Genomic DNA, 14,398 nt, shown 5'->3' with positions numbered 1-14,398 from the left:
TGAGTTGTATGAATTCTTTATTTAAATTTATTTTATTTATTTATTTTTGGCTGTGTTGGGTCTTCGTTGCTGCCGGTGGGCTTTCTCTAGTTGCGGCCAGCGGGAGCTACTCTTTGTTGTGGTGCGCGGACTTCTCATTGCGGCGGGTTCTCTTGTTGCGGAGCACGGGCCCTAGGTGCATGGGCTTCAGTAGTTGTGGCATGCGGGCTCAGTAGTTGTGGCTCACCAGCTCTAGAGCACAGGCTCAGTAGTTGTGGCGCATGGGCTTAGTTGCTCCACGGCATGTGGGATCTTCCCGGACCAGTGCTCAAACCTGCACTGTCCCCTGCACTGGCAGGCAGACTCTTAACCACTGCGTCACCAGGGAAGCCCAGTTGTATGAATTCTTTATGTATTTTGAACATTAACCCTTTATCAGAGATATGGTTTGCAAATATTTTTTTCCGTTCTGTAGGCTGTCTTTTAATTTTGTGGATTGTTTCTTTTGCTGTGTAGAAGCTTTTTAGTTTGATGTAGTTCCATCTGTTTATTTTTTATTTGGTTGCTTGTGCTTTCCATATCATATCCAAAAAATCATTGCTAAGACCCATGTCAAGGAGCTTTTTTCCCTATGTTTTCTTCTAGAAGTTTTATGGTTTCTGGTATTGCATGTAAGTCTCTAACCCATTAGAGTTAATCTTTGTGAGTGGTGTAAGACAGGGTCCCAATTTCATTCTTTCATTCTACATGTGAATACCCAGTTTCCCAGCACCACTTATTGAAAAGACTGCCTTTTCTCTGTTAAGTATTCTTGGCTCCCTTATCAAATATTAATTGACTGTATATTATTATTATTATTTTTGAAAAGGTTTATCAACCACTTACATTTCTTTTTCTGAGGATTATTTCAAGTAGCAAGTTCCTATCGTGCATTTATAGATTAGCATAAATTATAAATATTAAGTTTATACCTAAGTCTTTCAAAGGAATATTTGTTTTCTGTACAGCTGGTCATACCTATAATTCTAGGTAGAAACCACTACCTTCATTAGCCATTATAGTGTACATTTCTGTGTGATAAAATAATGGCATTATTTCATCAAATCTGATGACCATATACAAATTTATCAATAATAATAATTAACAAGAAGAATAATCCCAAGTTCGTTGACTTCCATCATATAATATAAATACCCGAATTAACTTAACATTGTTTGTGTGACATTTTTTTCTAACCGGTCATAACATTGCATGTATCTAACGTAGGTCTTTTATATCATGATCTTACCATCATTCTGGGAAATGACTAGGGAATTATGACCTTATGGTTCTCACTCAGACTGTTTCATTCAAATGTAAAAAAATATTCTAAGATAATGACAGTTGCTTGCTAGTGACAGGCCTGCTATTTAAAATTTCTTTGGGAGAGGCTTGAAATATAGAGTGTTATCAGAGAAGATTCTGAAGCAGAAAAAAATGCCGTTAATTGATAAATGTCTGATGGAATAATTGTTACAGTAGGTGTAAGTTAAAAGCAACGGAATTCTCTGGAACGGCTGATAGTGAAACTGTGTGGAGTGAGATTGCGAACGGGGTTTCTGAGGTACTATTGGGAAGTGCTTCTTGGAGAGGTCTTAGAGTTTGTGAATTTCTAAATTTTTATTTTTTTTGTACGTGGAAAACAACCTATGTTGTCTGTATGTGCTGAGGTTTGTTAATTTTATTTGTTGTTAATTTTATTCTCTTTTTTTCTCCTGGGCAAATAATGATACAGTGCCTTCAGTTTTTCAGTAAGGGTTTATATTTTTCCTCATCGTGGTCAAGAGAAAGAAACAGGCAGTAAATGGTCATTTGCGTGGAATTTCCCAGAAAGTACGCAGTGAACAGCAGGGCTGGGGGTGGCCCTGAGGCCAGAGGTCAGGCTGGGGCCCACACAGTCCAGGCACACTGTGCGCCCTCTTCAGTGTCTGAACTAATTAATACCTGAGTTTTGGCTTGTTTTTTCAGTAGACAAACTGTAAATAATTCTCACTGGAAGTTCTTTCTGGACCTTTGTGAGCCAGTGTTAAAGGACAGTTTGAAGGGGTTGCGGGGGGCGTGGGGGAATACGTACACAAGTTTTAATGATTAGTTCTTATCAGTAAAACGGTGGAGAATAACAAGTTCCCTGCCTACTTCCCTGGACCGCTTTTGAAGATCAAATGAGGCCACGTTTGTCTTCATAGTCAGTCATTTTCAAACATTTATGACGTTAGCCTTTTAAGTCCTCTTAGCATTCAGGCCTCCCTGCAGAACTGGGGTGGGCGTTATTGTTACCTCCTTTTACACCTAAGAAACCTGAGGCTTGGATTTGCTCAGACAAGGCTGGAACTCCTACCCAAGACTGTCAGACATCCCTTCAAGAAATTCACAACAAATCGGAAGGGCCGATATTTAAACACATAGATGTGAAAATGTTCTTTAGAGGATAAAGCCATGTAGAAATATGTCATCTGTTCATCATTGCTGTCATCTTTATCACAGTGATAATGTTATCGTCGCTTATGTCAGTGTGGTTTAGCAAAACATTTTCTTCCTTGCCTTAGAGAAACTGAAAAACCACATTTGTTTTCTGGTATAAAAGTAGTACTTGTCTGTTTTTTCATTCAGGTTTTACCAATTGGAAAAATCAGAGTGTCATAACTCACCCGTAGATAACCTCAATTTTATGTATTAATACCTAAGTACGTATTCGTTTAAATCTATGTACGTACAGGTTTAACGTGGGTACATTGATTCTTCTTCAGTGGGGGTCTTTGGGGGTCTTAGAGACCGACACCCACTTGCCTGGGGTGGTTTGGGTGGGATCTTTTCTTGAGTCACTTCTGCACCTTCTTCCCCGTGAATCTCCGATGCCCAGAGAATTCTCAGATACGAATAGAGCAGAGGGGCTTCTCTGGTGGCGCAGTGGTTAAGAATCCGCCTGCCAATGCAGGGGACACAGGTTCGAGCCCTGGTCCGGGAAGATCCCACATGCCGCAGAGCAACTAAGCCCGTGCGCCACAACTACTGAGCCTGTGCTCTAGAGCCCGCGAGCCACAACTACTGAAGCCCGCGTGCCTAGAGCCCGTGATCTGCAACAAGAGAGGCCACCACAGTGAGAAGCCCGTGCACCACAATGAAGAGTAGCCCCCGCTCGCCACAACTAGAGAAAGCCCGCGCGCAGCAACGAAGACCCAACGCAGCCAAAATAAATTAAATTAAAAAAAAAGAAAAAAAGAGAATAGAACAGATACTAAGGGTTGCAGGCCAGGCTCAGACCCAGGCCGACCAGTGATCTTAACCACACCCTCACCTCCATGCTGTGCTCACTCACCTGGATGTAGCCTGTTGTTACCTGATAGGTAGTGTCGGGGAGGAAGATGTTTTCCTCTACCTTTCTGGGTTCTTCTGGTCTAAGAATGAAGTTGACGAGAGACAGATTAACAGGAGAAAGTCAAACCGAAGTTTAATAACGTGAATACATGGCAGAGACCAAGAAAAATGAATTCACCAAGATGGCCGAAGCCCACACTTAAATGCCATCCTCAGCCAAAGACAGAAGAGGCTGTTGAGAGTGGGGAGAGTCAGTTAGGGGAAGTTACCAGGAAAAGCACAGTAAACAAGGGTGATTGTGGTACACATTTCAGTCATTTCCTTCTCCATTGATAAATCGAGTTTCTAGAGATTTGGTCAACCTCCTTTTCCAGGGACAGAGCGGGAGATACCCTTACAAATGGAGATTTCCCTTACAAATATGTGTTTCTTACAAAAAGGCAGTTCCTACTTGGTTTTCAGAGCCCTTTCAGTGTCTGCTGTTTACCAGAAAATAACTCGCTTAAGACAATATGCCAAAGAGATGTATTTTAGGGTGGTAAATTCTGCTCCCCTATAGTAGTATGTGGCTGTTTTTCTGTTTTCTTCATTTTGCTTTTCAGCACTGTAGTCTCTTCCCATAATTAACACGGCTAAAAAGAAAAAGTAACCTTCAAATTTCTTTTAAAAAAATAGCCTGCTGGACTTTGGGCTGGATTTAGATCCCAGCTCCGTTATTTAAATAACCTTGGATGAACCTCTGAGTCTGTTTCAGCAGTAAAATGGTGATAAGAATATCTACTTACAGAATTGTCTTGAGCAGTAGGGATATAAAATGTCATCCTCATAAAGTAACACCGAGAATCATTAACTACTTGCTACTATTGGGTCTGTGTACATATGAAAAAATCAGGACCTTTCTGTATTTTGAATTCCATGAAAGTTCAGGTGTATAGGGTTGTATGGGGTGGAGGTTATATACTGGAAAAGTTGCAGGCACGTATAATGTTTTTGCCTCATAAGTTGTTAAGGGTGTTCCTTATCCTTCAAAGTGAAAGAAGTCTCAGGATAAGTGGGTGAGTGGTATCCAACTTAAGGATGATGGGAATCCACCTGTAACTAAGAGAGCTCAGAAGTGGCGAGTGGTTCTTCCTTTGTACATGTAGTAGTATTGCTCTTTGACTTGTGATCACAGCCATTTTCTACAAGGCATGTCATTTCTGGGCTTTGCAATTTCAGTCTGGCTTTGAAAACTTTCATTAAAACGTACCACCCCATTTCCAATTTCTTCATACTAGACTGGCCTATCTGAAGGTCTTATTTTCCTTTCCTGGCTCCATCTTAGCAAATCAAGAGTTTATATACCTTTCCCTATCTTTTTGTTTAAAAGCCCTGGTACTCTCAGCAAATTCCATGTGACCAGGCCGCCTAGAGAGGTGGCAAAGAATTGAAATTCATTTTTGGATTCCTCTCTGTGGAATTACCCTCTTCTCTGGTGTTTCCAGGCACTTCTCAACCTCATGCCTACCGTACTAATAGTTTATTGGAAATTCAGAAGCCAGCAACCTGATGTTGGGCCTGCAGAAGGAGTCCCCAGTGTTTGTCCTCAAGGAGTGTATAATTTAGTGGGACTTAGACAACACTGGGAATTCTACCACGTTTTCCCTGGACACACAGTCTGTACCCTGGGCCCACTCTCCGATGTCCATTGCTTCTGATGAGCCCTTAAACCTAGACATGTTTGTTTGTTTGAACTCAGAAGGGGAGTTTTTCCCCACCCCAGAGATTGTCTTCATTGAAGAACGGAATTAAAAGCACAGTATGTGTGTACACTTAAAAACAATCCAGATACCCCGACAACTGTTAGGAGATTGCTCCTAAACCAACAGGTACGCTGGTGTTTCATAAAGTTGTTATTTGCAAAGCTTTGTCTTCCGTAACTGCTTGTCTTTAGAAGCCTGCCTGTGTAGAAGGGAGACCTCTGAGTATTATTTGCTACAAACAAATAGCTTCCAACACTTCTGCAAACTCCTTTAGCAGGAACATAGAATCAATAATCCAGGGATTAAGAGCCAGCTTTGTGGCTTGGGTTTGGTGAGTTGTAGCTCGACCTGGGACCAAGAAAAATAAATTGGGTAGTAAATCATTAGGGATTTGTTTTTCCAGCAGACTGGGTGATTGAGAGTTATGTCTTATAAGGAGGTAATTTCTGCTTTACTAAGATACTGTATTGAAGTATCTAAATATCTTTAGAATACCTTCTTAGTTTTTCCTGTATCTTTTTTTTTTTTTTTGGCCACACCACATGGCATGCCGGGTGTTAGTTCCCCGACCAGGGATTGAACCCAGGCCCCCTGCAGTGGAAGTGCACAGTCTTAACCACAGTCTTTCCCCCTGACCTGCATCTTTTTTCAGTTAAATAAGGATTTAATTCATACCAGTTACAATCAAGTCACTGCTGCAGATCTCCTTTATGCTCACATTATTTTAATTTAATGTTTAAATTAATTATGTTTTAGAATTCAGTAACACATGTACATTGTACCGTAAGTTGTACAGTGAACAGTAACTCTTCCTTCCCACTCCTGTACCCCAGCTGCCTGACCCCTTCAGCTGCCCAGTCCACAAACTCTGTGCCGGCTTCTTATATATTCTTCCAAAGGTAACTCCATACATGCATAAACATCTACGTGTGTAATATTCTTTTTCTCTCACAAACAGTGCTAGCATGCTGTGATAGACATATTTTGGTGGTCCTCCCAGTGAACTCCACCTCCTTGTATGTAAACACTTATGTAATTCTCTCCCGTCTTGACTGAGCTTGGCCACGTGACTGGCTTTGGCCAATGGTGGCTTAGCAGGCGTGATGCAAGCAGAGGCTTGCTAAGTGCTTGCACACTGGGGCTTGTTCTCTGTGAATGCTAGCTATTGTGACACTCCCTCTCAGAACCCAGAAACACCCAACTGTGAGGTAGCCGGCCTAGCCGTGTGCAGAGGCTACATGGGAGAGAACCAAGGTCCCTGCCAACGGCAGCCACCATCAACCTGCCAGCCATGAGCCATCTTCTTGGACGTGGAACCTCCAGCCCCATTCAGGCCACCCCAGAGACGAGCCTTCCCTGCCAAACCCTGTCCAAGTTGAAAAACTGGGAGCTGTCATCAGAAGCCACTGAGTTTGGTTTGTCATGAGCTGCAGATAACTGAAATACTAGATGCACTATATATTCTTTTTTCTTGTAAAAGATTTATTTATTATTTATTTATTTAATTTATTTTTGGCTGTGTTGGGTCTTAGTTGCAGCACGCAGGATCTTCATTGAGGCATGCGGGATCTTTCATTGTGGTGCGTGGGCTTCTCTCTAGCTGCGGCATGCAGGTTTTCTCTTCTCTAGCGGCGCGCAGGCTCCAGGGTGCGTGGGCTCTGTAGTTTGCGGCTCACGGGCTCTAGTTAAGGCACACAAGCTCAGTAGTTGTGGTGCATGGGCTTAGTTGCCCTGTGGCATGTGGGATCTTAGTTCCCTGACCAGGGATCGAACTCTAGTCCCCTGCATTGTAAAACGAACTCTTTACCACTGGGCCATCAGGGAAGTTCCTAGCTGCACTGTATATTCTGTGCCTTGCTTTTTTCACTGAACTATATATTAGATACCAGTCTATTTCACTGTTTATAGAGTTGCCTCATTCTTTTTAAGAGCTAGATAGTATTCCATTTTACATTTGTGCAGTAATTTATCAGCCTCTTTTTTTTTTTAACATCTTTATTGGAGTATAATTGCTTTACAAGGGTGTGTTAGTTTCTGCTTTATAACAAAGTAAATCAGTTATACATATACATATGTTCCCATATCTCTTCCCTCTTGCGTCTCCCTCCCTTCCACCCTCCCTATCCCACCCCTCTAGGTGGTCACAAAGCACCGAGCTATCAGCCTCTATTGATGGACATTTATGTTGTTTTCAATCTTTTGTAGCATCTAATATCTTTGTTGCATGCTTCCTTTTGCATGCAAATATATTTATTGCCTAAATTCTTAGAGAGTCACTGGGTCAAAGAATATGTGAATTTGTTATTTTAATAGATATTGCCAAGTTGCCCTCCCAAGAGGTAACACTTCCACTAACCCTGGGGAATGAATCAGTGGGTGCCAACTTGAATGGTGAAGACCATGTCAACCTCACATGTGAGGTTGGAATGTTATATTTCTCCTTTAATGTTGCTTTTCATATATTGAGAAGCCATTTGCATTTCCTTTTTGATGAACTGCCTTCTTTTTTCTGTTGGAATGTTGGCCTTTTTCTTTTTCGAAGGAGCTCTTTATATATTAAAGGAATTAGCTCTTAATTTGCTTAAGGTGAAAGCAAGTCTTTTTTTCTCTCGGTTTATCTTCTGCCTTGGTTTGAACAATTTTTTTTCCTCTTATTGTGGTTAGATATACCAAACTTTTATTTTATAGCTTCTGGATTTTCTTGCTTTTGTTTTGTCATATTTAGGCTTTCCCCACTCTGGGATTATAATAGATATTCTCTTGTGTTTTCATCTAGTATTTTTATTATTTTGCTTTTTACATCTTCATCTTTGATCTGTCTGAAATGTCTTCTGATATATAGATTCCAAATTTATATTTTTCCAAATAGGTTTCCCAGATGTCTACCCAGTCGTCCGTTAATACTGTTATGCCATGTCATCCTTATCATATACATTTCTGTATTTACACCACAGATAATTTCAGTATGTTTTTTGAATCCAACAAATTTTTGAGTTGCTATCTCATAACTTACTTAATTGTCCCTTTTTCTCTATTTTAAAATATTTTTTTTAATTCCTTATAATTATTCATCCCAAACTAGCTTGTGATTTCCTCTGTGGATATACAAATGAATATTTATAGTCTGTTTTAAAAGTTATTTAAACTTTCATCTTGTTAAGCTGCTCAAAATCTGAAGTTGGAAAGATAAGCATTTTATGCACAGGGACAGAGAAGGTCAATCCATGTAATCGAGCTTCAGCTGAAGATAAGTAGGATTGTGTAGGTGTCGAGTGACATGCTTTTTTATCAGGTGCCGTATATAAAGCCCTGTGCCCAAATGTCTGAAGCAGGTACTAGTGCTGGTATAAAAACTGTATCCAGTGAAGAGAGTGGTGAGGCTGGGACCCTGCGAAAGGGAAGTTGTGTTAATAGAATGGCTGAGGCCACATCGTGAGACGAAATCAGGAAACTACACTTGAGCTGTGATACACTAAGAAAATGAATCCGTTTAATTTGGTGAAGCACATGTCGTTTTTAGGTAATGTCTACAGCGGTCCTGAGCACCCGGCGGGGCAGCGACTCAGCGGAGGCAGCACTAGAAGTGCCTTGTTCAGCCCAACTCCCTGTTCTTCCAGCTTTCCCCCTCCCGCTCCTCTTGGTCCCCTTGGCACTGCTGTGCTCACTCCCGTGGCTCAAGGGGCGTCCTTCGAGACCTTTTTTCACAGGCACTGTGGTCTGACCCCATGGGCTGGGAGGTCTGCATTTGGAACATGTGCCCTATGGTTGTTAAGTTTAACCCCTGCTAAGAGAGTGAGATGGACACCCCTAGAAAGAGATGCAGAATTAGGGTGTGGCCTATTCTGTGTATTTGCATTCCAGCAGGACCTCCAAAGTTTAAGCTGAAAGGACCAAGTCCAGTGGGGAGATTTCAGGTGTCAGCTGGAGTCGGGGAGGTCTGGTGGGACTTGTGCCCTTCTGCTGTGGGCTGCTGTGCTCTCTGCCTCTGTCATAGGCCTGCCATGCTTGTTCTATGCGGGTCAGCCCCATCGTGCTCTCCTTTCCCACAGAAGCCTTCATGCCTTCTACCAAGGTGGGCAGTTGACTTCTGGGTTCAGAATCACAGAAAGTCAGAGCTAGAAGGAACCCCTCTGAACCCTTTCATATGATAAGTAATGTCTTTATAGCTTTCTTCCCCTCTTTTGATGTTCTCACACTCTTGGGATGTTTGGACACCCGTGGTATTGTTTTCCATTTTCTCAGTGCCACACAAGCTGGGAGATTTTAGAAAACGTTTAGTTTTAAGGATAAAAAATGTTCTTTCTCTTCCTTTTAGATCCTGCCTAAGCTTTCCTGGCCTGTTCGAGCCTGGGAGCCAACGATGAAGCAGAGTTTTGCCTTTGACAACAGTGGCTACGAGGACGGCCTGGATGGCGCGCGCCCCTCTCAGACGGCCGCCGGCACCCTCAGCATCGTGGGCATGACCTGCCAGTCGTGTGTGAGGTCCATCGAGGGCAGGCTGTCTAGTTTGACAGGCGTCGTGAGCGTTAAGGTCTCCCTGGAGCAGGGCAGCGCCATGGTGAGGTACGTGCCCTCGGTCCTGAGCCTGCCTCAGGTTTGCTGTCAGATTGAGGACATGGGCTTTCAGGCCACTGTGGCGGAGGGAAAGTCTGCCTCCCGGCCATCCAGGTTCTCGCCCGCCCTGGAGGCTGTGGTCAAGCTTCGGGTGGAGGGCATGACGTGCCGGTCCTGCGTCAGCTCCATAGAAGGCAAGATCGGGAAACTGCAGGGCGTCCTGAGGGTCCGCGTCTCGCTCAGCAACCAGGAGGCAGTCATCACTTACCAGCCTTACCTTATCCAACCCCAAGACCTCAGGGACCGCGTGAACGACATGGGGTTTGAAGCCGTCATCAAGAACAAGGTGGCCCCCGTGAGCCTGGGACCTATTGACATCAGGCAGCTCCAGCGCACCCACCCAAAGGCCCCTCCGGCTTCCGTTAACCAGAATGGCAATAACTCAGAGAGCTCGGGGAGCCGGGGGGTGCCCCTGTATCTGAGAGTGGATGGAATGCACTGCAAGTCTTGTGTCCTGAACATCGAAGAAAATATTGGCCAGCAGCCAGGGGTTCAGAGTATCCAAGTGTCCCTGGAGAACAGGACTGCCCAAGTCCAGTATGACCCTTCCCGCATCTCCCCAGGGACCCTGCAGAGGGCCATTGAGGCTCTGCCACCTGGGAACTTTAAAGTCTCTCTACCCGCTGGAGCGGAAGGGAGTGGGACGGACACCAGGAGCCCCCAGTCGCCCGGCGTGCCCTGCGCTGCAGTGCTGGCCATCGCTGGCATGACCTGCGAGTCCTGCGTCCGGTCCGTCGAGGGCCTGGTGTCCCAGAGGGAGGGAGTGCAGCGTGTCTCGGTGTCTTTGGCTGAAGGGACAGGAACGGTTCTCTACGATCCATCTCTAACTCACCCAGCAGAACTCCAAGCTGCGGTGGAGGACATGGGATTCGAGGCCTCCGTCCTGGCTGGTACGTGGTTGATGCTAAGTTCCTTGGATTTTTAGCTTCTTTTCTGAAAAGGACACTGATTCTGTGTTCTTTTTTTTTTTTTAAATTATTATTTTTGGCTGTGTTGGGTCTTCGTTGCTGCTCATGGGCTTTCTCTAGTTGTGGCGAGCGGGGGCTACTCTTTGTTGCGGTGTGCAGGCTCTGGGAGCACAGGCTTCAGTAGTTGCAGCACACGGGCTCAGTAGTTGCAGCACACGGGCCCTAGAGCTCGGGGGCTTCAGTAGTTGCAGCGCGTGGGCTCAGTAGTTGTGGCGAGTGGGCTTTACTAGTTGTGGTGCACGGGCTCTAGAGTGCAGGCTCAGTAGTTGCGGCTCACGGGCTCTAGAGCACAGGCTCAGTACTTGTGGCTCGCAGGCTCTAGAGCACAGGCTCAGTAGTTGTGGCGCACGGGCTTAGTTGCTCCGTGGCATGTGGGATCTTCCCGGACCAGGGCTCAAACCCATGTCCCCTGCATTGGCAGGCAGATTCTTAACCACTGCGCCACCAGGGAAGCCCCTGTGTTCTTTTTAAAAAGAGTACTTTGGGAACACCTGGCCCTTCTCTCTCCAAAGGAAACATCATCATTTGCTCTGAGATTTCTCTGCTAAACAAAACAGAATAATGAAGACAACAGGACCCTGGTCTCACCACCTGGAGCCCATTCTGTTGAAAGTGGGAAAGAAGGGAAGGATGTGATGATGGTTTCCCTTCCCACCCACCCCCGACCATGGCTGTGAGAAGAGGGGGCGTGTGACAGCCTTCCCAAAGCGAGGTGCCCACGTACCTTGATGCCTCGTCACTAGACAGTTTCCAGGGTGGTGGCTCTCCCCAGACCCCCTCCCATTGACCCGCCAGCCACTCACTTGCCTGTTTTCTCCTCCACTTCCTTCACTCGGGAGCCCGGCAAGTTGTCTTAGCGTCTTTCGTGTTTCTGCCCCTCACCAGGCCTGTGTGAGCTGTGGGCTGCTGAGCAGCGAGGTACCGTCCCCCCCACCCCCCGCCCCGAGAGCTTATGTGGTAGCAGGGAGGGGGAAACCACGCGGGGCAGCAGGTGTGAGCCCTGTGGGGGGGAGGGGGGGCGGCTAGGGAGGGCTCCCTCTGGGGGGGTGGGGAGTGAGCCAGTGAGCCATGGGAGATGGCAGAAACCCGGCCGGCCCGCCTGTCCTGCCCCTCCTGGCTGACTCCCACCCACTCCCCCGCCCCCAGGAGCCCTTCCTAGGCCCCTGCACCACCCACCCGCAAGGGGAGCGGGTGAGCCATGTGGAGTGACTGGGCCCCAGTCTGGGCTTTGTCTTTGTACCAAGTTTCAGGAAGGAGATTTGTTCTGTTTTGTTTTTTTAAACAAAAATCAATAAGGAAAACTGGAATAGTAAATCCTGTACTCAGAAGGTAAGACATGTAGTATGTAGTTGCCATCTGCTATATTTGTATGAGGTTTAAAGTCTTAAAACAGTGGAATCAACTTATCAGCAGTAAAAAGAAATTTGCTTTGAACTACATAATGCAGAATAATTGAACTTGACTAAGTAAACCTGGAGAGAAAACAGGGATTTTTATTGGCCAGAATTATGAGAATTATGTTTAGCCCAAGAGGTATTTAGGGAACCAGATTTAGCAAATAAAAATACAGGACACCTAGTTAAGTTTGAATTTCAGATAAACAATGAGTAATGTTTTAGTATGAGTATGTCCTGTGCAATATTTGAGACATACTAAAAAATTGCTGTTTATCTGAAATTCAATTTTACCTGATGTCCTGTATTTTACCTGGCAGTCTTAATTTGGGATAAACCATAAGTGTGCTGGTGACTGTCTTTTATAGCCACTTAAATGCGAAAAAGGCATTATTTGTATTTGGTCGGCCATTCTGGATTGACCAGGGGCTCCTTGAGGACAGTCTTCAAACCATGTGATTTGTTTCTCCTTTGACTCCGCAGCACCCAGCACACAATAGATGTTTGTGAAGGAAACGAAGGAGAAAGGAAATAATGGGCTGGGACAGGCAGGGTCTCAGGTCAGCCGATGGAGGGAACTCTTTAGAGAGATTACAGAGCTGGAAAACCAAACAGGGACAGGAGGGAAAACAGGAAATTAAAAACCAGGAAAGCAGCTGCCACCCACAGGCGGGAGGGTCTGAGGGAAGGCAGGTGCTTAGTTTACGAGAGCCCAGGGGCTGAGCTTGCCTGGTGGGAACTGGCCAAGGGCAAGGCTATGGCAGGAGCCGGGCCCGGTGGAGAGATGGCAAACACTTGGGTCCTCCCCCTTTCTGTCCTGTTGTTTCCTGCTTGTTACCTCCATGTGCCAAATTTAATCAGAAACCAGTTGACAAGGGAGCCTGGGAAAAGTGGTTTGCAGGGGTCAGCCCCTTGGTAGTGGAGCAGGGGGAGGGAGGGAGGGAAAGGGTCTGAGAGCCTACGGGCAAGAGACAGGCATTGAATTTCAGTCACTTACTTGACAGCTAAAATACATTTAGACCTGGTTGTAGAAGGCAGCTGTTATTTGTTCACTTGTTTGCATGGTAAGTAGTTTTTGAATGGATGAATGGATGGATGGATGGGATACATGAATACAAAGTGAGGAAAATTCACCTGTTACGTAAAGCATGATCCTCTCACCCTCATAAGTGAGTGATGTCACTTTGAGGGCACGGTTCCCTCACCCCCGCACGTGCTGGGGGTCTTCTAGGGCCCGGGCCCTGTGCCAGCTGCCGTGGAGTGCTCAGCGGCGGTCCCGCACCCGCCCATAGCGGTTCACACTCTCCCGGGGCAGCAGGTCACAGAGGCCCCTCGTATCATCCAAGGCAGGTTAGAACAAATGTTGTAACAAGGAAGGTGTAGGTCAGATGCTCTTGGGATTCAGAAGAGAAGGAGAGAATCCAACACCTGCTTGTGGGGCTCCCAAGGACATGATGTAGGGGGGACCATGGAGTTGGGCGTGGATAGGATTTCAGAATGGATAGGATCTGAGCAGGCAGGAAAGGGCAGGACTGCACGCCAGGCAGAGGAGACAGGCCAGCACCCTGGTGCAGGCTACCGTCCTCTGCTGCTGGATCCTAGAAGGGGGTCCAAACTGGTCTCCCTGCTTCCTGCCTTCCAGCCCGGTCCCCGCCCAGCTTTCACAGCCATCCTGTCGCGCGGCTGACCCTCCTGGACCATCCCGTCTTGTACTGTGAGTGGAAGAGTCCTCATGGCGGTCCCTAAGCCCCTCCCTCACCCAGCACCTTTCTGGCCCCATCTCAGTGCCTCTTACCAGGCTTGTTCTCACCTCAGGGCTTGTGCTCGCGGCCTCCTCTGTCTGGAATGCTCTCCCTGCAGATCCACACAGTGTTCTTCGTGTCATAGCTGCTCATCCAGACTCTTCCCAGAGCCTGTATCATTTCTATTTAGAAATATATAGGTTTGTATCATACATAGTTTTGTAATCTCTTTTTCACCCTGTGACTTATCATAAACGTAACTTATGGGTCCATCCGTGTGTCTGCAGTACCACGTTCAGTGGCCGCATGGCATCCCAGCATATGGGTGTACCATGACTTCGTTTCCTCTTTATTTTTCCCACCTATTTTGTGTGGATGTCATTGTAAATAATACTGATAGGATTGTTGTGACTGTAAATAAAATTGTGAAGACAGTCTTCCAGCTACGTGATTTGTTTCTCCTTTGTGCACATACTTTTTTTTTTTTTTAAATATTTATTTATTTATTTATTTATTTATGGCTGTGTTGGGTCTTCGTTTCTGTGCGAGGGCTTTCTCTAGTTGTGGCAAGCGGGGGCCACTCTTCATCACGGTGCGCGGGCCTC

General features: G+C 45.7%; 1 protein-coding gene across 1 annotated transcript in view; it reads left to right on the top strand.

Moving 5' to 3' along the window:
- Positions 1 to 14,398, top strand: part of ATP7B (ATPase copper transporting beta) — a 55,514-nt gene that overhangs the window by 5,978 nt on the left and 35,138 nt on the right. The window contains exon 2 of the mRNA XM_007193702.2: positions 9,391 to 10,579. Coding sequence (XP_007193764.2) covers positions 9,391 to 10,579 — 1,189 coding nt within the window. The remainder of the gene's footprint in view (positions 1 to 9,390; positions 10,580 to 14,398) is intronic.

Source organism: Balaenoptera acutorostrata, chromosome 18 (assembly GCF_949987535.1).
Source record: "Balaenoptera acutorostrata chromosome 18, mBalAcu1.1, whole genome shotgun sequence".
In the NCBI taxonomy this organism is placed as follows: domain Eukaryota; kingdom Metazoa; phylum Chordata; class Mammalia; order Artiodactyla; family Balaenopteridae; genus Balaenoptera; species Balaenoptera acutorostrata.
This window is presented reverse-complemented; position numbering and strand designations above follow the sequence as displayed.